The sequence below is a fragment of the Indicator indicator genome, chromosome 4, assembly GCF_027791375.1.
Source record: "Indicator indicator isolate 239-I01 chromosome 4, UM_Iind_1.1, whole genome shotgun sequence".
Classification (NCBI taxonomy): domain Eukaryota; kingdom Metazoa; phylum Chordata; class Aves; order Piciformes; family Indicatoridae; genus Indicator; species Indicator indicator.
This window is the reverse complement of record NC_072013.1, coordinates 28,185,151-28,210,290: the sequence shown is the minus strand read 5'-3', so window position 1 is coordinate 28,210,290 and position 25,140 is coordinate 28,185,151. Positions and strand designations below refer to the sequence as shown.

The 25,140-nt window shown below is 41.8% G+C and overlaps 1 protein-coding gene across 1 annotated transcript in view; it reads left to right on the top strand.

Annotated features, from left to right (window-relative positions):
* RHOJ (ras homolog family member J) overlaps positions 1-25,140 on the top strand; it is a 57,059-nt gene that overhangs the window by 21,995 nt on the left and 9,924 nt on the right. Inside the window, exon 2 of the mRNA XM_054400488.1 lies at positions 23,190-23,248. Within this exon, the coding sequence (XP_054256463.1) occupies positions 23,190-23,248 (59 nt within the window). The remainder of the gene's footprint in view (positions 1-23,189; positions 23,249-25,140) is intronic.

Genomic DNA, 25,140 nt, shown 5'->3' with positions numbered 1-25,140 from the left:
TGACTTTATCATCCATGAAATTGCTGTAATAGTAAAAAAAAAAAAAAAAAAGACGAGAGAGAGGATTAAATGTTTTTTTTTCCTTTTAAATTGTGATCCTTATCCATATCACTACATTGTAACCATACAATTATACACTGCCTTTGGAAAACTTTGGTGTTCTCAGCAATTCAAAGCAGCCTTAAATGATGGCAGGAAACAGACCACATTGTCTGCCGTATTGCCTACATCCTCCCCCTCTGCTGTTGTATTTTCTTCCTCTCTCCTCCTCCCAAGTAATTTCAGAACTATAATATATCACTGCCTACCTCAAACTATAGAAATCAGGCTCAATTCCATCAAATTCAAACGTGGGGGAGGTGGATCTCTTCAAACAATGTGGGATTCTCACTGTCAGAGAAAGGGTCATAGCCATCTTATGGCAAGTGTCTTGGTGACTAAGGCAAATAATGACAGAGAGCACAAGAAATTGTTCTTGATGCTGATGAATGTGAGGAGAGATTGTTGTAAGCCTACAAAATCTACCTGAAAGGCTTTCTGTAAGTGTCTGTGTCTGTCTGTGTGAAAATGTGCCTATTAAAAACCCAGGAATTTTAGAATGTTAGATATTGGTACAAATGAGCCCAAATGAGATGACCAGATCCATGGTAGATGCTACAGCAGATTCTATTTTACCATATTTAGGAGGAAATACAACAGGCATTCATATCCTCATGAGATGTCATAGGTGTGCAAAGTATTAGATCCTAAGTTACCTGACAACACATCTGAGAGTTAGCTGCCATCTACTTTTTTCCCCCACCGCCTATCATTTTCCTGTTTCCAATGACTTGCCTGGAATTGGCAGGTTGGGAATTTTCCAAGGACCCTCATGGACATGACCTGAAGTTATCTTCCAGCTTCACATCACTCTCTTTAGAGAACTGTATTCTGTGCACTGAGAGCATTCTCAGTGCAGTATCAGAGATACTTGCTTTCTATCAAAGGTTGTTAATCAAAGGAACAAGAACAAAAGATCATATTTAAGTCTAAAGAGACAAGGAAGAGAGGACAAGTAAACTACAACAGCTTCCACCCCTTCTTGTAAAATTACATGCAAAGCTTCTCTATGAAAAACAGCTTCTATCTAAATATATATGGCCAGATGGGTATTATAACTCATGGCTGCTTGAGTCACAGAATCATTAAAAAAAATATTATTAAATCAGACCCTTCCCAAGCTGTCCAAGGACTGGATTTTGCTAGCTGTTTTAAATGATGTTGTGTTTTAATTCACAATAGAGATTCAAAAGCACAACTGAGTTTCCAGAGCGGCACTGACCTCTTAGCCAAAATTTTGAAAAATCAGCACAAAAGCATAGAAAAGATCATCACAATGCTTTTGCTGTCATCACTCACTCTGTTTTCCCAGGGAGAGCTGATGGAGGGCTGTTCCACTGGAGGTGGAATTTCAGTAAAGGACTTAACATTTTAGTAAGCAGGGACTGCAAGAGAAAAATCTTTTGGCAGTAAGGCAGCCATATTGACTATATTTATGAATTTTGCATTCAGGCTGTGCCTGGAAAGGACAATGCAGTCTTTTTTATTAGTTATGGAAAGCAGGGTACAACAGAACCATTTTCATAATTAAGTTGTATATTGTGGAGGCATTAGCTGCTTTTCACACAGTGCAAAGTTCATCTTCACTACTCTCAGCAGCCAGAATCCCTGTTGTATTCCAGAGGCAGTATGCACACAGCTGTGTACAGCTCATGGTCCAGATTCACCACTTCTGAAGTGAAAATGAGTCCTCATTTTCTTCAGCACTTAGTACTTCTGGAAGTTTCTTGTTGAAGTACTTTTTATTTTCCTTTCTCCTAGTTTCTTCAGCCATATATATATGTGTGTTTATATATATATATATATATATATATATAAATATATATATATATATATAAAAGATAAGCAACATCCCTTTGCACCTGGGCTGAAGCCAGGATAGTATTCCAGCCAGCAAGATTAGCTGAAATCATCTTGATTCCTCATTACATGTAGCCCATGAGCTCCCCTTCATAACAAGGGCAAGCTGTGCTCTGGTGATCTGAGAGTTCAAATCAGTGCCATAAACCTTGGTTGTCATTTGGTGCTAGATGACACTAGCCATGTGCTCCTTGAGAAGTGACTTCTATATAGACACAGAAGGGACATCAGCCCATATCAGACTGGTACTTGATGAGTGTGAAGCTGCCGGTATTTATTAACAGGACTGAATTCCAAAGGAGTATTTAATTCTGGGCTGGCTGATTTCAAACACTAGTTTAAATTATCTGACAAGGCTCATGATATATATTTTTTTTTCTTTTTATATTCAAGGTGACAGCTCTTAAAGCTTCAGTGCAAAGTATCATTACTCCCCTATAGAAGGATGTCCAAAACCAGAGCATAATGCACTATGGAGGGGCTGTACACACATACCCACATTGTACACTCATTTCACTTTTAAGGGTACCATTTAACCTTCCTTACCAGACTGTAATTACCCTTCTAGATGCATATGTTGTGAATTACAGTCAATATCAAGTTCAGACCATGAAGAGCATTTTGAAAGCCAGTTCCTGCTTCCAATGTAGTCAACAGGACTTTTCCATTGACTTACTGGGATTCAACTCAGAAATGCTGAAACATCAAAGAGCGGAAAACAACCACAGTGATAGGCTGGGTGTTCTGGGCATGTATGCAAATATCACTGCAACCAGAGAAGACCACACTGGTTAGCACTAAATTTGGTAGCAAATTCAATGGAGTTTCTGAACATTTTTAAGCTTCAACAATGAGGGTAAAAGATAATTTACATAGAATCTCAGTTGAGCAGATTGCCTTACTATTTGCTGACTTCTTAGATTTTCAAGTCTTGTGTTGAAGCATGACCTTGGAAAGCCTGAAAGGGAAGAGATCTTTTAGGAACAGACGTCTCTTGAGAATGCAGCTCCCACAATGTGTCACTCACAGAAGAGCAAACACCCTTTTTGGCAAGACAAACTTCTAGGGCATTTTCTAGCAATAGTATCTTTAAGTAAGAAATGGTGAGTTCTTAAAATTCATTGCCACCTGAGAAACCATGTTCACTCAGTTCTTATTACTGCCAAGTAAAAACTTGGATGGAAACACATTACAGGTCCTAGTATCTGAAAGTAAGTGTTCAATAGTGTTTTAATGCCTGGTACACCATTAAAAAGATTTGAGTAAAAATCAAAATTCAGTTAAATGTAATTTTATATTTAGATAATTTATTTTACATCCTTGAAGATTCACTGCATATGCGACACACCTATACAAACCCCATGGATCTCTGTATTTTCATGCAAGGATAATCCTTCCTCTGGTTGGTCTCTAGTTCGTTGGAGATGAGAGGTTTATGTGAATAGCTGAGGGCAAAATTCAGGTCCCCATGACTCATAAAGTAGGAACTAGTGGGATGGAAAAGTGTAAATGTTTGGGAAGTGGAGGAGGAAATTGAAAATTAGACAGAATTAGCCAGTACTTCTTGAATAATAAAGCAATATTAGAGTTTCAAAAGATCCTGAGCCACTTACAAAATACATTCTCAATGAGAATTAGTAGTTTTATGCTCTGCAGTGGTTCAGCTGCCTTTTAAAACCCTTCACTAAGACCCCATCCAGGAAAACAAAAATGGCTGACTTAAAAACTCGTCCCCTCTCTGCTGTCAGAGAGGCTCTTCAGGAGCACACATATTTGCCCACACACATCCAACCACAAGAGCAGGGCCAAAGTGTTTATCAGTGAAACCTTACCAGATTTTTTTTTAGACCCGTTTGCATTAATGTCAACACTGGCTCCTAAGCTTTTCCAGGATTTGACAGCGAGTGACATTTAAAGGGACAAAAGATATTTTTACAGAGGGTGCCACACGGCCAGTCACGGAAGTGCGAGGGCTGCAGCGTACTCACGTGAATCCAGAGTCACAAGCTCTCTATCCACTTCGATGAATGCTATCATCTCCTTGTTCCTGTGAAAGGAAAGCACATTGCCTGTCAGATGCATTTTGCTGTCTTTCCACTCTCCTGTCAGCACAAGTGTCACCTGTTTGCAAGTCCTTGTATGTATAACAACCTTCCAATGAACACTTCTAAGGTTTATGCCCACAGAAGCAGTCTGTCAATGCACTGGATTTGGGCTGCACCCACAGCCTGTGTCACAGGAAGAGGAAAACATTGTACATCTTCCATCCATAACCTAAAGATGTTCTTCTTTCCTCCTGAGGTGTGTATATAAGAAATTGTGTTAGCCACAACTCTCAACAGAATTGATTTAAACCAGGCTGCCTTTTTTTAACCCCCCCTATGATTTTATTCAATTCCGTGTTTTCCAAAGAACCGCCTTAAATTCCCCCTTGTCAGTCTTCAGAGAAAAGTAACCAGTTTCACCTTTCCCTTTTATAACTTTCATTTAAAAGGAAATTTCTTAGGAAATTTCATTCTTTGAAAAGAACATGCTATAAAAAGCCAGCATAAGACAGAGGGAAAGATTTTTTTTTTCTTTTTCATCAGTCATTTGCTGAGTTAGTTTAGGCACTCCAGGCACCTTGCTGGTCAGAGGGATTTCAGAAGATACATTGCTTGAAGTGGACCACATTAGACCAAACCATAAGCACATGAACCACTTCCCTGTTTTCCTCTCCCCATTGTACACAACTGAGGCTGAGGAAGCCACGTAGCTATCCAAAGTGCTTCAGCCATGAGCTGCAATGACAAACAGCAAATCTGACTCATTGTTGATGTCCTTCCATTACCAAGTGTGTCTGATGAGCTGATATTTTATGGGTATTTCCTAAGCACAGTAATATGAGTCCTACAGATCCCTGTGCTGGAAGTTTGCCCACCATTCCTAAACACAAGCCTTGGTGCTGCAAGCCAGCATGGAGCAGCAGCATTTGAATAAGGCTGGGTTGTCATGGCAGGAACGCATACATAGATCAGCATGGCATGGTGGAGTGGGGCACGGCTTCACTCCGTGTCAGTGCATGCAAGGAGGATGTAATGCATGAGTAGAGCCCGTTCTGTTTCCATCTGCTTGCTCTGGTCCTGCTGCCAGACTGACTCAGATGCAGGAAGCCTCTCCCCAATGGGGAGGGGTACAGGCCAGAGTTGTGTGATCCTCCAGAGCAAGATTAATGCTGATGATGACTCCATGGGGAATTTGATAGAGGGAAATGAGACGTCAGCATTTGACAAGAAATCTCCTCAGAAGGGACTTTTCAGGTCTTTCCTGGTAATGTTTTGACCTGGGAATAAACCCAGTGGAAGTGTCCTCCCCTCCTCCTCTGTACCCACATCATAAGATCAGTCCCTTTGAGTAAGGATCCAATAGCAGTGGTGGGATCAGGGTCAGCCCCATTCCCTGGCCAAGAGAAAGATGACCTTTAAGTCATGATGTAACAAAATTCCTGGAAGAAAAAAATGTCACTGACTCAGAGAAACAATTGGCCTCTGGCCCTCAGCTGCCTTTTGTGCAGACACATCCCAGCTCCTCTCTGCTCAGCTGCTTTGGATTCGCTGCAAACACAGCCACGGTCAGGGGCCAGAAGCAAAGTTCAAGTATTAAGTGATGCTTTTGACTCCACTCTGACCTGTGAAGAGGGACAATTTTCTAATAACCAGATTAGAGGAGAGTTACCTTTTTACATTAGACAGGAGGAAAGACACCACAGTGAGAGTTTCCTAAAAAAAGAGTGTGTAGAAACTAGGACCAGAATATCTTACCAACTTGTCCAGACACAAAGAGTAGCAGCAGGCTCCTGCTCTCTAGGCTGAACTGCTGCGAAACTCTTAAATACTGCAGGAGGTGTACTAATATTTCAACATTGAGGGTGAGGTGCTGTTCCTTCCCAGGGGTGCAGTCTGCCTTGCAGACATCTTACTGCATGTGCAGTAGAGACAAAAACAGATAGCAAAGACAGAAATATAGCAAGTTAAGAGGGAAATGATTCAAGAACGTAGGCCAAGCAGCAGTGTTTGCCATATGAGCCTTAGCAGGGAATTGTGCCAGTTTGCATCAGACCAGACTCATCACTGACCATGCAGTTAAACTGCCAAAAATAGTGCTGTATATCTCAGCTTGTGAGGCAGCTCCATCCATCCTGCTCTCATGCCAGGCTGATCTGCCACATACCTCTTCTACATAGCTGCTGCCTCTCTTGGATTCAGGCAGAGGGATCTTCATTGCTGCTTATGATAAACACTTCTTGTGCTGGTTTTAAAACAATGCCGTGTGGTGCAGTTATACCAGCTGGTAGGGGAAAGTTCTGCAAGGCAAGAAGGCTGCAGTGATGCCTGTGCTCAGCCTTTTCCATCCTCCTTCAAATCCTGCCTCTGATTTACAAAGTGTCCCTAATCCTTACATATTTCAACAGTCAATCAAGTGGCCACACATGGCCTCCTCTACCTCCAATCTAAGCTACCTCCAAGCATGAAGCAACCCAGAAAGTCACTCCCAGACTATCTCCAAATGGTCATTCTCCAGGGAAGACCAGGAAGAGTTTCAATCTTACCATCTTTATATTCACTGAAAAAGCTGTCCATTTGCTCTAAGCATCCCTCTAAGAACCATAGCAAAATTAAATTTAACCTTGACACTGGTATAAAAACATGTGTCAAGACAGAGAAAGCCCTGCTCTTCGTGAGTATTGTCAGTGTTATTCAATAACCTTGGTATAGCTTCCAGATATTACAGCTTACCTTTTGACCGTGATGAAAACAAACAACAGATAAAGTGGCTGTGTGCAGGAGGGTAAAGAGGTGAACCACAAGTCTGGTCTGTACAAGAGGAGAAGGCAGTAATTGCAGTACATCCATTTCAGCACAGATTTGGTAGATGCAGGCGATCAAATTTTTAGAAATGGGAGCTGTAAGCACATGGGAAAAATAAAACAAAAACAGAGCTTAGGGCTGAAACCACAGTTGTTCAAACAAAGGGGCTCATCACAGCCTCGGTTACACACACCAGTGCAGGTGCAGACTGATCTCTGCCAGCATCTGTGGAAAATGTCCCCTGGCAAAAGAACACGTCGGACGAAAGCAAATGCTGCGTGCACACGCACACACAGAGCTTGCTGCTGCCAATCTGTGCTAGGAAAGGGCCCTCTCTGCTTTACACTGCTTGGTGGCCTCTTGAAAGGGCTAAGTGTTTGTTGTCTGGTGGTGCTGGGTCAGGTTAGGTATGGGCAAAGCTTGTTTACCTGACCCACAAATGGGCTTTGGCTGATGTAGATCCCCAGTGGGGGCCTGCTGTGAGAACTGGTAGAAAGGCAGGAGCATAGAGGAGAGGGTAGGGTTGTGAGGCTGAGCTTGGAATAAATGCACCAAGCAGCATCCTCCTCCCTGTCCTGCTCCCCATCCCTGTGCGGCACAGATTGCACAACCCTTTCCTTGCATCTGCTCCCTGACTGGTTGCGTAAAAACTGCAGTCAACATGTAAACATCATTTTATGCATTGGTTTTGTCCTGCCTCTACTTTGACTGCAGGAGCTCTGGATAACACTGAGACCAGAGAAAAAGACACAAAGATGTACAAAGTGTATTACGTGAAAGTAGCTGTTTGTTCTACCTTCACTGTTTTGTAGAGTGAAAATTTTTAACCCTGTCTCCCTATGACAAACATCAAACTGAGAGAAGAACAGGAAAACACAGACATAAGAAAAAAGGTGCTTTGCTCAAAGCACTAAAAATATCAGCAATGAAAACAAAAATTATACTTTTTTTTTTCCCTTTTCCTTCTAGCAATGTCGTCAGCGTTTTGGACAGAGCTCTGTGGTCCACTCTTGCTTCCTCTTTCCTTCCAATTTTTTTCACCACAAGTTGTAACTGAGCACATGGTGTGGTCACTAATTGCAGAGTAGAATGCCCCATTGCACTGGAGAGTTAGCAGGCAGCTGGGCAGACAGATTTACACATCCCAGATGTATGGGGTGTTCACCTCACGCAGGCTACGTCAGAGAGGTTTTAAAACCAGCACCACCTCCCCCTTGCACTTCTCTCCCAATGAAACGTAGTGGCAGTTTTCCTTATATGGATGAGTTTGAAAGCATCCAGAGAAAGATCCTTAAAAATGCCAGTCTGTGACAGCAGCAAAAGCCTCTGAAATCAAGCCTAGAGCTGGTACAGGTGAGGCCTGACACCACTGTGACCCATGTAGTTGAGAGCTGGCATGAGCAAGAGATGCTGCACAAAAAGTTTGTTTAACCTGCTTTTACTATGAGGACGTTTAGGATCAGGCAATAAAGTGCTCTTCTGGTGCTCTTGGGAAATGCCCACATAGGTTTGCATGTAATCAGCCACAAACTGTCCTAGTTTGCTGCTGCCCTTCAAACAGCCACTGGTTCTTCACTGGTCTTTGTTTGAAACACTGCATGCTATTTTATTCACTCTTGTTCTGTGGTACCAAAGATGAGAGTTTCTCAGGTTTTTTTCCTAAATTTATTGCTATGAGAAGGCACACAGAAAAAGGCTCAAAACGCTTCTAAACTGCCAAAAATGCACATGAGAAATGGTCTCCCCTGTTTGGCTTTTCTTCTTGTTGGAAGAGCTCACTTCAGCTGAGCTTAGAGTTTAATATAGCTTAGAGTTAATATCTGATTTCTTTGTGGAGGTACTTTCTGAACGAATTTCTGAGTGTCTGTCAGACATGTTACTGTCAGGATAGGAACTGAATGTTATCTGTTGAGTTCAGCTCTGGACAAAGCGAGTGCAAAATCCCAAGGTGCCTTCTTATACAAACACCAGCACTGTTTCATTAAAAAAATCAATGGGAAATTACAGCATGCTTGAAAACTCAGCAACATCCCAACTACTACAGCAAAATAATCCCTGCCTGGCACCTGCATCCAATGTGAGTGCTTGCCCTGCTGAAGTTTAAAATCAATTTCCAGCAGCAGTGACGTTTAGCCCCTGTAATCTTCCTGTCAGGGAAATCAGCTCAAATAAGGTATTGTAGGCACTCTTCCTTTCCAAAAGTGCACATGGGCAGCACACCTTGTTCCCTGCTCCGGGCACATGCAAGAGCAAAGGGCTGTTCTATGAGGGTGAGCAGGACATGATGGTCAGGCTCTGAGTATCACCCAAGGGGACACACTGCCTGCAATGATGGCCAGAGCCAAAGACAACTCTGTTTTGAAATTAAGCCACAAACTAAGGCTCAAGGTTTTGTACCCCCAGCTGCCCTTAGTCCCTGCTGGGGCCCCAAAGAGCTGCATCCCGTCTGAGCACCTTGTTTCTCTTGCTGTGAAACAGGAAATTTTCTCTCTCCACCTTCATTGTTGGTGTGTTTTCTCTGTAGAGCCAGGGTGGCCTCTGTCTGCCTGTTTGCACCAGCCTAATACAATGGAGTCATAATCTGAGGTGTTGCCATTGTAAAAATAGAAACAGAGAACAATATCTTCCTTAAAAACAAGGCTTTTCATGTATCTGATTGTGTAGAATACACTGCTTAAAATCCATTCACCGTGCTAACCACTAGCTCAAATCAAAGGTGCTGTTCACGTCATACTTGGTGATCATTGTGGGAAGCAGCTGTGGATTTCCTACCTCAATGCATTTCTCCTTTAATTGCAAAGTTCTGTGATTTTTCTTCAAAGTCCCTTTCCTCTGAAGTCAGGTGTGATCCCCATTAGTAGCACTTTCATGAAGCTGAAGAAGTGTATCAACGTTTTCTAACACAGATTAAAGCTCCAGGAAACAAGAGGGAATGAACTGCTCAGCTCCTGGGAGAGCAATGTGAAACAGAAAAAATTACCAGGCAGGATGTTTCAAATGGTCTCTCAGAATGCCTTTTTTAACAGCTGCATATTTTAGTCAATCATTAAGCAAATACAGCCTTAAATAAATCTAGGTGAAAAATAAATATTTCTGCCAGCTGAAAGACTAATTTTCAGATATGCCAGATTTCATATTGGCTCATATTTTGATTTTTTAATTGAGGTATATGGTACTACCTTGTATTTTGTTGACTATGTTTCTTTCTTGCTTATAAAGGAAAGGAAATGTTATAAAAATAATCATTTCATCATAAATTTCTGCTTTTCTGCAACTACTGACCATTGCTTTATAAGATCAAAACATTTTAACAGCAATTTATGTTAACATACACACTGCTTGTTTCAAAATCAATTCACTTATTTTTCTAGCTATAAGACACTATGATTGATTCTTCCCTGAACCAAAAGTAATTTCTCTGAGCTCAGAGCTGCCTCTGATGTTCACAAGGTGGAAGAAAAGGTGAATGAAACTTAATAAATCTTTTCAAGAGTAAATAAAATCTAGATGGAGTTGTAGCTGACAGGGAGTGCAAAGCATTCCTGGAAATTCAGCAGAATTAGAACATTTGATTTAATTGAGAAATTGTATTCAAGCATGGAATGATTAATAGAAAAGTTAAATTAATTAATCCTAATCTAAGAGATAGAAGCTTGAAGAGAATTGTTTAGAGTAGAAAGGCTACATCCTGAAATTTTTAAATTTTATATTAAACCTTGTTTTCACCACCATGAAAAGCATTCTGTGGCAGCTGACAGCCCAGACCTAGGTATTCCTGTTTTGCTCCCCATCCACATTCCACTGGCCATCACCCAGCAGAGTACTGGCTGCCAAGATTCCCATGGTACCTCCCTGGCATCCAAGGTCTACATGGCTCGATTCCCTTTGGGAGTTAACTCCTTCTGGTGCAGGAGTCATTGCTCACAGCAGGGGTTACCATTGCAGCAGGGAAACAGCTTTACATAAACTGCTGCAGGTCTCTTCAACAAATGGAACAGTTCAGAGGAGGGTCAGTTATTTCACATCATCTCACTTCATTTCTCTCAGTGGAAACATTTGATCTCCTCTGTTGAAAGTGACAGCTTCCCATGGAAACTTCTGATTCTGAGGAACTCACATTTTCTAGCTAAAAATTCCTGTCCAGCTCTATGTAGGAATTTGGATTTTTTTTTTTTTCTGTCCAAAGGAAAAAATCTCTGGCCTCAGCTCAGCCAGGCACTTCAGCACCTCTTCTGTATATCCAGGGCTGGGCTGCAGCCAACATGCAGCCTCTTGTTCTTCACAAGACCCAGTCTGTGCTGAAAAGGCCACTAAAGCATCCCTCATGATTGGAAATACCCTTCTTAGATCATGGGGTCTACATCACACTCCACCTGAGTGCAATCATGCTTGAATAAAGGATAATGGCATTCTATGCACAGGTGTGCACCCACTTCTCCCTTTCACACATACACACACCAACATGCAGAGAGTCAAGACCAGACATTTAATCCATCTGCATCTGTTGCTTTTTCAAAATTACTTCTTCGTCTACAGTGGCTGCCACGCTGGAAAGTAAAGTGTAAAGCTTCTCAGCAGGATGTAGAAAAAGCATTAACAGCATTTAAAACCGTTGCAGTAGCCAAGGAGGAAAAAAATATTCCTAACTTTAGATGTTCTTATCATAAATTTTAAACATTTCCAAGACTGTTGTTTACAGTGTTTAACATTTCTGCTTCCTAAGTCATATAGGTTTAGAGCCGCTCCACAAATATTTGGATGCTCTCTGCAAGCTGCAGGGTAAATAGCTGCTGAAGTTTGGTCCTGTTGCTAAGTACAATTGCTAGGCACAATTCTGTCTCTAGGAAATGCAAAGAAGAGTTTCTGTCATGGTCCTCCTTAGGTTCAGAAACAGGTACTTTATTTACAAGCCCTTTAAAGCAATGACTTATGAGAAAACATGCATGGGAAAAGCCAACATTGAGGTCAAACAAGATGTAGACAAAGCATCAGAGAGGCTGGTGTTAGACGTGGCCTCAAAACGTCATTTAATCTTTGCCCTGCCAAACCCAAGATTGACAGCACATGAAACATCAGCTACAGAGTTTGGGCAAATCCTGTGCTCCTGAACTCTTGCACTTAGCATGCCATGCAGTACACCACACCAGAGACAGCTAGATTCAGTTCAGTGTGCCAAACGTACCCCTGCCCCAGTAGTTTACAGCTCGGAGGATCAGATGCTATTTTAAGTTACACTGCCTTAGCTCTGGAATGATGCCCAAGGCATTGCTCTGCTCTCTGAGCCAGAGAGCAGGTCCAGCAGGTGTCCTGCTCAAATGCACACGGCAGAGCCTTGGACACACACACCCTGCAGGTCTGTGCCCATATCTGACCACATCAGGTTGAGCAGCTAACTTAGGATAGATTTGGTCAGCTTGCCTGGCACCTGAATGTAATCAATAAGAAATCCAGGCACAGGCAGTAGCCAAGCTAGTGGCTGCTTCCTGGTTTATATTCCTACACATCAATCGCATTTCCCCTGATATCAAGTTCTTATGGAAGACACATTCCTATTCCCATCTATGTATATCATAGGTAAATGTTTCTTCCTTTCTAGCTTTGGCATCTGTACTGTCAGTTGAAGACAATGGTAAACAAAGCAAGCCATTTATCCCCTGAATCACATCCAGCAGCAGCAAGGCATGCCATAGTGCACTGCAAGCTGTAGCACCAATGATGCTGCCAGAGTAATATCTCATCTCTCACCCTGACCCAGCACTCAGAACAAGTCCGTCTTAGCTCCATCCCCTCAGACCTTGGCCATTCTACCACAATTGCCAACACTGATTAACATGGGGCAGTACTGAGACACAGTATGGCCAGTGCCCAAAGAGCCCACTGGTCACTTTTAGCCAGGAGCTCTTCAGAAATACAGGAAACTAAACCTTCCCCATTTTGCAGCCTCAAAGTGCTCAAGGATTCAATCCACTAAAGTCATATTAAAATGCTTTTCATAAGGTCTCTTTCTCACCAAGTACCTGGAAGCTCTTTCAAGTTCAGAGCATAGGATTTTCTACAAGTCACTGTGATACAGCCACTCTACCATCTGAAGATCCAGCCCACAGTGAGGACAGCCTGTCCATGGCAGAACAGAGATTTCGTGCCCATCCATCAATATGATCTGTTCCCACTACCCTCTAACTCAGATCAAAGCAGATCACCATGACTTTTAGGAAGACACTGTAACAGCAAAAAAAACCCAGTGCTGTTAGGCAGTATTGCCTTCCCAGATTGCTTTCCTCTCCCTTCCAGGCAAAACCAATCCTAGCTCTGATCCTTGAGCAGTGCTAAAAAAACAGCAGCAGAGAGTTGCCTTAATTCCTCTCAACTATGCTCCAGAGTTATTTTGTCAAACACCCTGTGGATTGCCTGGACAGTTTTCAATGAGATTTGTCTCATTTTTGCCCCTAATCTTCCATTTAATCTGGTGCTTTTTATCCAGTCCTGTGTTCCCTTGATAACCAGATGCTTGACATAACTTAGGAGATAGTCTTTTTCCCAGCACTTGACTGCAGCTAGAAGAATGACTTACTGCTTTCCACTAACAGAAGAGAGGACGTAGGAAAACTGTCAAAGATTCCTTTATTCCCACTTTTTCCCCTTGGGGTAAAATTTAGACTCCTTGATCTGCTTACCTGGTCTTCAGCATCACTGTTAGGTGATTCCAAATACATCCTACACAGAGCTGAGTTTCAATAAGCAGTTGATTTAAAGAGCCTTGACTGACTTTATCTGTGATAACATAAATTGAAAATGCCATGGCAGGTCAGAACAGATACTTAAAATACTAACAAGATTACACTAATTATAAGTTACTCTTTAATAATCTCATCCTTCCTCCACCTCTGCTATTGACTCGAACCCTAATTATTGTGTTATGGTGATGGAAGCTTTAAAAATCATAGAGTCATAGAATTGTTTCATTTGGAAAAGACCTCTGAGATCATGAAATCCAACACCACCATGGCCACTAAACTATGTTGTATGCATGTCTACACATTTTTTTAACACCTCCAGGGATAGTGACCCCACCACCTCCCTGGGCAGCCTATTCCAATGCCTGACCAAACATTTAGAAGACCTAGAAATATAGATAATAGTCTAAATTCTGCCTTTCAATTTTTGGATAGGCTCACATTGCAGTCACAGCTAAAATTTTGTCCATCTCAATGTCACAAAAAATTCCAAAGTCTCAGGAAGGGCACTTCTCCATCAGGATTAAGAAGATATTCAGTATTCTCCATTGCTTAGGAACAATCATAACATTTTTTATAATGTGTTCAGGTTCTATCTATTTATATTACAGAATGCTACATTTGTTCCTTTGTCTATCATATGCTTAGATTTAGTACTATTGGTTTCAGTAAAGAGTAAAAAGACCCTCCATTAGAGTACCATTGGTACAGACATCAGAATGTATTTGCCTGCAAGTTTAGTGCATTAACCTAGAAAGTTATTATTAGTTTCTAACTCAGGAGCAGCACTGCCTTCCATGGGGAGAGTTGATGGTGCAGAGTGAGCTGAAATACCCAGAACATACCTCCCAGCCTGCTGCAGCACACAGCCCTCTGTTTAAGAGAGAATGAAATCTAACAAAACATTTGGACACAATGTCAATTGTTCTTCAATTCCCCAAGCACTATAATCATGTTAGCTTTTTCCATTTAATATAGCTTTCCACAATGATGAGGTCCCAAGAGCTCCCTCAGGACTGTATTACTGGAGAAACAGGGTACTCAAGGTTCCTTGGACTCTGTTATCAGCAAAGCTGAATTTGTTCAAGGATTGATTAGCACAGCAATAAATCACTGAGATGCAGGGGAAATCCTCCAGCCCTGATTTTACAAACAATGAGGTCAATGATTCAGATAAATCGATTTCATTCATGCTGTATATAAATAAGTAATGGCCCAGACTGGGAAGAAGCTGGCTCATGTTTTAGTGTTGTACCTGTTCTGAAAGCTTTGGGAATTTCCATTCTCTTTCATCGATTTCTGGGCTAGATTCAGTCTGCTTGATCCTCCTAATCCACCCCCACTGCTTAAGTTTGTTGTCATGTAAGCTGGACAGTGCTGAAGTCTGAATTCTCAATGCATTATGAATGATTTACAGCATTTCTTATCATCTGCTTGAATAAAAATAATTGCTGGACTGCTACCTCTTTTCTGTTTGCTGTCTCTGCATGATAAATACTCAGCTGTGAAAAAGCTGTAACCTTTTTCCTCTCAGGATGCTAAAAACCCACATCGTATAAGTCATAAATCTTACTGCAGGATGACACTTTCTACACAAGTCTATTCCTGTTGCAAAATGGACAATGGAGCTGTCATTTGGTGTCACCCTGCTTCTCCAATCCAGCTGTAATGCGAGTCAGAGGTGGGTACTTTCCCACCAGTTCCACTGGAATCCTCAAACCTGTACAGACAAGGCAGAGTGGAGAGCGTGCCTCTTGCTGCATGCAAGAAATAAAAGCCCGAGGTGTAGAGCAATCCCTACAAGCAGTAGAGAAATGTCTGGAAAGGAAACATTTAAAAGTGTTTAGATATTGCTCCTCTGATGCTTCCAGAGTTACCTGAAATGTCTTGCTGAAAAAACTTGTCTCTGCATAGCTAATCCAAGACTTCCCAAAGTCTTTAACACTGACTTCCATACCATTTGGAGGGTTGCAGGAGCATGACTATTGGCCTTCCATTTCGTGAGTTGCCTTCAGTAGGCATTTGAGTTACAGTCTCCAGATTTTCTATACAACTGCAGAGTTAAAAAGAATATAATATAAAGGCTTATGAGTACAAAAGTCAGGAAAGACTTAATTTTGGCCTTAAGAAAAGCATAAAGAACTGTGAGACTCATTAAATAATGAGAATTATCAACTAATGCAAGCTGTTGAGAGATGACAGGTAGAAATAGGAAAGTCATGTTTCCTCTGGCTAGATCATTAATGAAACCATTGCTAGACCACACTGTCTAGTCTTAATGACTGCTTGAAAAAGAATTTGGAAAAGAGCTATAAGAATGACAGCTATTAGAACAAGAAAATATGCCTTGTAGGAAGATACTAGATAAGCTATTTAGAGCAAAATAAATGATGCTATGAGTCCTGTCTGGCTTTAAAATCACTAAATGTCTGTGGCCTAAAGACAAAGCAGTGAATTTCTTACCACCTCATCAGACCAAGAGCTATACTGAGTGAAATCAGCTGAATCCTAGCCCTGGAGGCCTCTCTGTGCTCCCAACTCAGGGAGCAGACTGGAAATGTTTTTCAGATATTGTAAATATCAGATGGGCAAAAGTGTTTGCTCAGCAGAACGTAGATCTCATTCGCTGATGAGGTGACAGAAAACGGCGAGGTTTACTTAGAGCCTTTCCTTCAAAAAATGATGGCTCTTGGAAGCCTGTATGAGCTAGTGGTAGATGATTACAGGAGCAATTAATGAATAGTATTTACTACAAATTACATCTAAAGTGCAGTATTTAGGCCAGTTACAGGGCAAAATAGCATGCTTTTAATTTTCCTTTCAGAAAGAACACAGTTAAACTACAAGAAAAGTCTGATGTAGAAAATTGGTTTGGCTACAGTCAAACCTTGTTTGTCACGAAGGAGGAAATGGGGGAACATGAGCAATGTGTAACTCATTTTCCTGGAGATGACCCTCACGTGGACAAGTGAAGAATGGTTGAGTCACAAATTTCTAGCAGACCCTGGGTGAGCCAAAATAGGATTTATAAATGCACCTGAAGCTCTTAGAAGGCTCTACTAAAAATGCACTGCCCACATTGGTCTTTCTGTTGAATATTCACAGCTGCTGCGTCTTAAGCCTGGGATATAGAGTTTCAGATCGGTTACTTAAATGTCTGTTGTGGGAATCAAAGGACATTCGAGAGCAAAACTACTTTGAGACATGTTTGAGTTTCAGTACCTAACAGAAATGTTACAGGGACCCTCACATTTCAGTCACAGAAAACTTTATTTAGGAGCTAAGCAGAACAAAGAGAATCCCTCTTTTTCAAACTCCTAAAAAATCCACCCTGTCCTCTCTAGGGTAAGCCCCAGAGAGCAAAAGACATCTGTAAAGAGGAAGAGGATTCCCAGTTCATTACAAAACCTTTCACAAGACTACATTCAGGAAGGAAAATGTTACCCAGAAAGCAAAGATATAATCAGCATCCCCCAGGGATATCAGCTGATGGAGAACACACCACATTCAGATTATTGATAACCATTTCACAGAAATCACTCTGCAAGGTGCCAGAGGAAGGAACCTAAGGTCCCTGAGACATTCTGGCATTGTCCACAGACAACACATTAGTTCTTGAAGAGACAGTCTGGACTTAAGTCATGCCTTGCAAAGATAATTATCAGACACCGAGTAAAATCTCCTGGGGAAGTCATTGATCGGTGGCTCCTTCTAAGGAGTTCAATTTAAACCTCAAATCTATGCTGAGGAAAGCATTAAAAAAAAAAAAAAAAACACCAAACCACAAATTCCCCCTCATAATTACAGGTGAACTGCATGATTTATATGAATGACTTGACAATAATTCTAGTAAAGAACACTAAGGAAACTGGGCACAAATGGTTCTGGCATTGCTGAAAATGTTCTCATTTTATGGGTTGGTGCTGCAGCAGATTTAAGGCATTTTCACAAGGAAGAAGGTGTATCAGCTTTTTCATTTACTGCAAGAACTGAAAAGGAGATTTGGTTCTCACCTGCCTAGAAGCTACTCTAATCCTCCAGAGTAGCACTGTGGTTCTAGTCCCTGCTATTGAATATGGAGCAGTTCAGTTATTATTTTGTCAGTAAGTTGTACGTTCCTTTGTGAATTTGAATTTTTCCCCTTTCCAAATGTCCTGGGTACAATTAGTATGCCCCAAATAAAGCAAAATATTTCACTCTACAACTGAAAATTGTGTTCAACTAGAAACCGGAAAAAATACATAATTTATACCTTTTATATATAAAATAAATTTGTCTGTGTGCATACATGTGTATTTTAAAGACAAAAGTATTGCTCAGTCTTTCTCATTGCTATTCTCCCTCCCTAGTATGTGATGTGTATTCAAAACATTGATCAGATCCAGTTAGTTTCATGTAGAGCTTCACCCAATACATACATGCAAGAGCAAAGAATTCTGGTTTGAAGTAGCATTGTGAAACTGAGCACTAGCTGAAGCCGAGAGTTTAAAACAGTGCTGCTTGCTCTTGAGTGAGGCCTATATGAACAAGCACCTTCGGAAATGAAAGGAAATCTATAAGGCACATGTGAAGAGTTTTCCATCTAGAAATGAAAAATCTACTCAAGTGTCTACCCATAACTTAATGTAGTAAGAACCCAAAACTTCTATCTACTCCACTGCAGCTGACCAAAAATTGCTCTTCTGATTTTATCCTTTTTCCCAACTGTAAAAGAAACAGACTTGGGCATTTCTATTACATGTCAACCAGATTTGCAGTTGTTCTTATACTGGTGGCCATTAGTCTGTGTTAAGTACCATGCATCAGGTACCTATTATCACAGTAAACACACAGATGCACAAACACCACAGATGACAGCCCTTATGAAAGTCTGAGGCTTAACACAGACTAACTTGCCAAAAAAATAAAGTCTTTCCATCCAGGCAGGTGCTACCATCTCTGCTTGTTGTCAGGGTCCTGACATCTCTCTCCAAAGTAGCTAGACCTTAGTCTGTTGACAGGAGCGAGAAGATGATTTCTCCCATGTGGCATCTCATCAAACATTTCTTAAGATATGGTGTTTATGCTGGCTAGTGGTTTCACAGTCATGTGTTTCTGCAAGGACTTCTTCACAAAAATTCCCTATGATGAGCACATCCACTCTCCTAGAGCACAGTTAAGCACATCTGAGATATGGCATCCTAGTTTGGTGTCAAACCAGGGACTTATGAGTTGCTTTGCACTGTTAATGAAACATAAGGGATTCTGGGAGGGCAGAAGAAAATTTATCTCACCTTTCTGTCAGCACGGACCATGGACATTGCTGTTGTACAGCTGAAGGGCTCTTCCATGGGTGCAGTTCAATCCCACAGAGTTGCCAGGGCTTTGCTGTAAGCAAATGAAACACAATGAGGGAAGAGTTTGGCAAAGTCTGACCATTTACAGGTGAGTTTGTGCAACCTGGACAACATCAACAGAAATTGTCGTATTGTACCCAGGAACACAAACTAATCACTTATTTAAAAAGCTCCCAGCTCAGACCAGTTTATGGTCCAGACACCAGATCCAGCCGACAAAATAACTCTTATGTAACACCTTGCCTTTCTGCTGTGGCCTTCAAGCTAGACAGCATGTTTCAGAGGTCTGTGTTGAAACCCCGTTAGCAAAACCCCTGGAGCACACAGACCTGCAGTATAGCCCTGGAGATGATCCAAAGTAGTTATTCAAACTCTAGCAAGAAATACCCAGCGAATTTATGACCTAACATTTTACAAGCCATGTTTTTCACATCCTGCACTTGGTTAAAACCACCCAGTGAAAGAAGGAAAATGTCTGCCCCATCACATCGTCTGATCCAAGCCAGACTGGAGCCAAATGAGAATCAGAGCTGTGCAAGTATTCAGCCACGTTTTATTGCAGTCCCCACTGCACTTGGTGTTAAAAGGCCATGCTGCCTCAGTGTTTAACCAATATATCAATAGAGCCAGTAAATGGCAAGGAAAGTTGAGATTTATCTTGTGGCTGCAAGACTGCTCATAAAAGCTGAATTCACAAGCCCCTAAAAGAGCCTGCATTACCCAACGACTGGGAAGGAATTCTGCATTGTCTTTGTATAGGCTTGGTCACTGACAAAACAGGAAAAGATAGTAACAAAGTAAAACTGAGATAAAGCCAAAATTGAGGCCTACAAATCTAGAAGAACAATCTCAGCTCATAAATATGACCTACCAAGTGGACATGATGAACAGCCTTTTGCCTGATAGAGGCAGACTGATAAACTCACAGTATGAAAATACCATGATGTTTTCACAGGCAAAAGCCATTTATTTTGACATCTGTTTTGCCTGCATGCAAGTATGGTGGAGATTTCAGCACCAGTATGTTAATCCAGACATTGCTGTTTCAAGGGCCGGTGATTGTCTGAATTGTCACTGTGAGCCATTTGGATTCATTGCATTCAGAGCCAGGAATACAAAAACAGCAGTTTGCCAGTTGCTGAAGTTTAACCAAGAAGACAGTTTTGCTGGGGTGGTAGCTGTAAACTTAGAGAGACTATGTGGACAGGAAGGATATCTTCTGATGATAAACTAGATTAGATCAGTAAAAAGAAAGAAAGTATAGAAGTTGATAGGAAAAGGAAAAAGGGAAAGTAAAAAGAAAAATAAGAACAAAAAGAAGAAAGTTTAAAAAAAGAAGAAGAAAAGGGGGAGAAGGAAGGGGGGAAGAAAGAGGAGGGGAGAAAAAAAGGTAAGGAAAAAAGATAAATGACTGGTGCCACACAGAAATTCAGAGCAGGACCCGTAAGAGGCAGGATGCTCTAGGAAGAATTAAAATGTGATGTGCAGGCTGGGTAGATTCAAAGTGTACTTTTCCAAAAGCTGTTGTATATATAAAGCCCTTGCGTATATAAAGAGTATTGGTGGTACACCACCAATGTCCTTATACCCCCTCAGCATTTCTCAGAGGTCACCAAGAGTCAAAATGAACTGTACAAACTATCAATAACTGTTCCATGTGTGGCTCCACAGAGATGTTACAAAATATCCATGACTTCATAGACTGCAGAGGACAGATAGCAGTCTAGGAAATGTTACAGCATATTATTCTGGCAAAGCGCAGCACACTAGAGATGAACTAGACCTCTGTCCAAACAGTTCATCTCTCTATCATGCCAACTGATGGATCAAGGCAACAATATTGTGTCTGTACCAGAGCTTTTTGCCAGTGCAGCTCTGTCAGTCAGATGGCGTCAAGGGACAGCAAGACTTCACAGCAGCCCAAGTCCAGAGTAAATTTCAGTGTGATTTTCAGTTTTAAAAACACTGAAGATCCAAGGTGAGCTTTGTAAACAAGACCCAGCTCAGTTTGCCTGCACTCAGGGTCAGCCAGCCTGAAAGGCAGAGCTGGTTAACTGCTTTAGTACTGACATATGGCAAATGTCTCTTCATATTCATCAGACACATTAGATCACCTGCATCTCTAAGCAACCCATGGCCACGCAGCTGTCCTGTGAACATCCTGCTTTGGGGGTGCTCTGCAGACGCCATACACATTCAGCCAAGGACTGGGAGTATAACTGGTGTTCACATGCAGCCCTTAAACATCATGTGTAGTCCTAAACACCATCTCAGCCAGCTGAGACTAATGCACCACAGCTGGAAAATTGCTGTCAGCTGAAGGGTACATCTTCCCACAGCTGGTCCTTGAGCAGACTAAAACCAGCAGAACAGAACTGGCTCTTGCATTTCCTGACACAAGGGCATACTGAAGGCTGGCCAAGGTTTCAACTGGAAAAAACTGGTCATCTCCCATTTGCCTCCAGCAAGCTGTGCAGGACCACCTGTGGCCCCCATTGCTTCTGAAAATGAAGCAAAGAAAATGTATTCTCAGTAGACTTGTACAGTTCATATCTCTACTGGGATATTTTGAGACTACCTACACCACAAAAAATTTGAAAACCAGGGCTCTGGGGAGATTTTGTTGAAATTATTTTATTTAAGTCAGATTGAAGCAAGAGAATGGGGCATCTGGCCTGTCTCCTGTTCATGCTGGTACACATCTCCCACCCTGGTACCCCTACCCTGCTGGGCTCTTTCAAACCTGGATATTTAGGCTCAATATCTAGCCCCATTTTGAGCTCCCTTGGGAGCTGCACTGTGTAAAAGCTACCTCCTGAACTGAGCAGCAGGAGAAGAGTTCTCAGCCTCTTTCCCATCTCCTGTTTCTCCCACACAACACAAGAGAGCCCCAGTAGTAGGTAAGTGCAGCCCAGCTTGCTCTCATCAGCAAGTCTGGTCCTCGCTGAGCCTCTGTACCTTCAAGATGTCAGTTTTTTGTTCTGTTTATAAAGCTAGCAAAATTACCCTGTCATTTTGCAAGCAAGTAAAGCTGCTGAATATTCAGCCTGTCCAGTCATGCTGACAGAAACTTCAAGTCCCAGAGATTTCAAACAGGACATTGTTTCCCAGTGCAGGAACTCTTAACTTTTATAAACTTGCAGATGCTTTGCTCTTACAAAAATCTTATAAGCAAGAACCTGTGTGATGCTTTCAAGCCTTCACTTTCCCAAAAGTAATTATTAATCTTTGTCAGCTCTCATTAATTGCAAATTGTGCAATCAGATCAGCCAGTGGACACCAGTCTTAGCCCCCCCCCCCCACCCCAACCATAGCTCTCTGCTCACTCCAGCTGTTTGTCCTGGTGCTTTAAAAAAATAATAAAAAAAGAGGGTATGGGCAAGAATACCATTATTTTGAGCAACCTTCCTGATGAACAAACTTTTCCTGTTGACTAATAGGTGGAACTGGATTCTCTCCCTTTCTTTCTAGTTGAGTAGTAATGATTTAAGCAGATTAACTGGTTAACTAAATATCATTAACACAGATCATATCCTTTATACAAAAAGAATACCAATTACAGATATCAGTTATTAATGAGGTTCATCCAAAGGCAATGAGAAAAGTTTTTCATCAATATTGGTGGGCTCAAAATTAAGTCAAAGTGAAACCCTCAAACAGAGTAAACATGCTGAGTGTGATCAATAAATTAAGCCATGCTTTCCTTCATTTGCAACAGAATCTGTTCAGCATCCCTGCAAATATTAGCACTTCTCTTTCTCCCTGGCCTTTGAAGCATTCACCATAGACTCCCATATATTAAGAACTACCACTTGACCTGTGACAGCATGCATCAGCACACCTCCACTGACACCCACCAAACATCAACCACTACTGAACATTTCATCATTTCAAAGCCTGGAAGAAAAAATTATTTTTAAAAACACTCTTAATTATCCATGACAAGCATACCCCAATGCTCATGGTGGGAAGGCAGGAATTCTGTACTTTCAAGTCCTGGCAACTCATGGTGGTTGCAGAGACAGAAGAAAATGTTCTCTAGTCTCTTGGTATTTGATAGTAGCAGTGTGTGCAGCTCATCACTCTCAGCTGTCTGTAAGGAAGTAAGAGTTTAGCATAAAGGATTTGCTGTTGTTGTGACTTTAGGTTAGCTTTGATTTGGGTTGAATAGATGTGTTTGGTCTAGGATGCACATTGTAGGACATGCACTAAAGTGTCTAGCACAAGGGTTTAGTAGCATTTTAGGATTAAAACTCACCAAAATGGGGCCACTGGCCTATGGATAAACATTGTCTCTTGTTTCTTTCTTCCAGTAACTGTGACTGTGGGAGGACAACAGCACTTGCTGGGACTTTATGACACTGCTGGGCAGGTAAATTACTGCAAAACATTTATAATTTTCCATTCCCTGGTTTGTTTATTACTGCCATGTACTGGGGTTCATTATTCGTGCCATTTGTGGGGGTTCTTTTAAAAGTATTAACAATCAGTTTTGAGTTGAACTTTTGACCTTTTAATTTTCTACATAAAGCTTTCATTCTGTCTCAGCAATTAAACAGACACAAATACATTCATCCCTAAGAATTAGTTTTGAGCAAAAAACTGATTAGGCTATTCAGCCTCCCATATATCAACCTCCTACAGCAAATATGGTTTCACATAAAGCCATCGTTTCCTTACATTAACCACATGGTGGCATTGAAGATACAGAGAAAAATTCCCATTTCCAAGATCAGAAAACTAATGTAATACAGCACCAGCCTGTCAGTCACCAGATACTGACTTTTTAAATGGTAACCCAGCCAGATTAGCACCCATCCCAACATCCTTCTCCCAGGACAAGGATGTCCACTACAGGAGAGTCTGTACCCCATGCTTATATATATAATGCTTTCACTGCTTCCACTGTCCAGGGTCTCACACAGTGTGCTTGTAGTAAAAGTCTGTTAGAACAGTCCTGGTCTGCAGGCCATTTTCACCTCTAGAGAGGAGTGAGCATTTCTCACTCCCTTGCCCTTGTCTGCCAATGCAAGGGCAATACGAGGGCACAGGGGGCAATGCGAGGGCACAGGGGGCAATGCGAGGGCACAGGGGGCAATACAGGGGCACAGAGGGGCAATACAGGGGCACAGGGGGCAATACAGGGGCACAGAGAGCAATACAGGGGCACAGGGGGCAATACAGGGGCACAGCGAGTAACACATTTTCGTGGTTAAATTTCTCTCTCCTATCTCCAAATGCCAACAACTGATAGAATAAAGAAAGAACCACAATCTTCACAGAAACCCTGCAGAAAATCAGCTGCTGGGAAGGGAGGGAACAGGTCCCTCCCAACCTGTGAAGGTTGAAACCCACATACACCATCTCCTGCACTCAGAGCTGACACTGAAAGGAGCAGGAGAGAAAAGCAAATTTGGGAGCCTGCTTTACTCTCTGGCGCCCAGCAGTCCTGGATGCAGTGCTTTGCTTTCAGGAACACTTCTGGTCTGTGTTTTTTATTGGCCACGTCTGACTGCTATAAAGTGCATAAACAATGCAGAAGACTCTCCTCTCTGCAGAAGGCCACTTACAGCAGAATATACTTTACAGCAGTTTGCAGAGGTAAAGAACTGCATCAGGACAGCCTGTCACTTCTAGAAAAACCTGTGCTCAGCAGGACTGAGGCTTTCACTCTTTGGGTTTCACTTTCTGTGATTTTATTCCTATCATATGTATGTAGGCAGCAACAGTCACTTGATTGCCAGCGTGGTGTCACTTATGCTTTACCCATCCTTTCTATTCACATGGTGCAAACAGATGATTCAAAAGCCACTCTCAAGATATGACCCAAGTCCTTGTCCTGTGTTCAACTTGCTGTACTACACTCACAAATGCAGAGCTTGGAGTGTGTCTGTCATGATCCAGCAGCACTGCAAGTCTTTGCAAATGAGACTGGAGTTACATTCAGTTCTCAGCTCTTACTTAGTGCCTTAATATTTCTAATTGTAGGGCTGACAGTTCCACCTGCCACCCATTTCCTCAGCAACACATCCTCTTGTTGGTCCTCCTGAGCCAGAAGAAACACTAATCTATCTCCTTGGCAAAATTTCACCCCTTCATCCATATTCCTCTAAGACTCATTTTGTCAGCTACTGCTTCAAAGTAAGCCACTGGCTCCAAGCACCATTTCTAACTTGTCAGGCTCATTTTCCTTTCAGATCTTGGTCCAGAGGATGTGGCCATCTAGTCAAAAGTTGAAGCATGAATCATTTCTTGATGACTAGA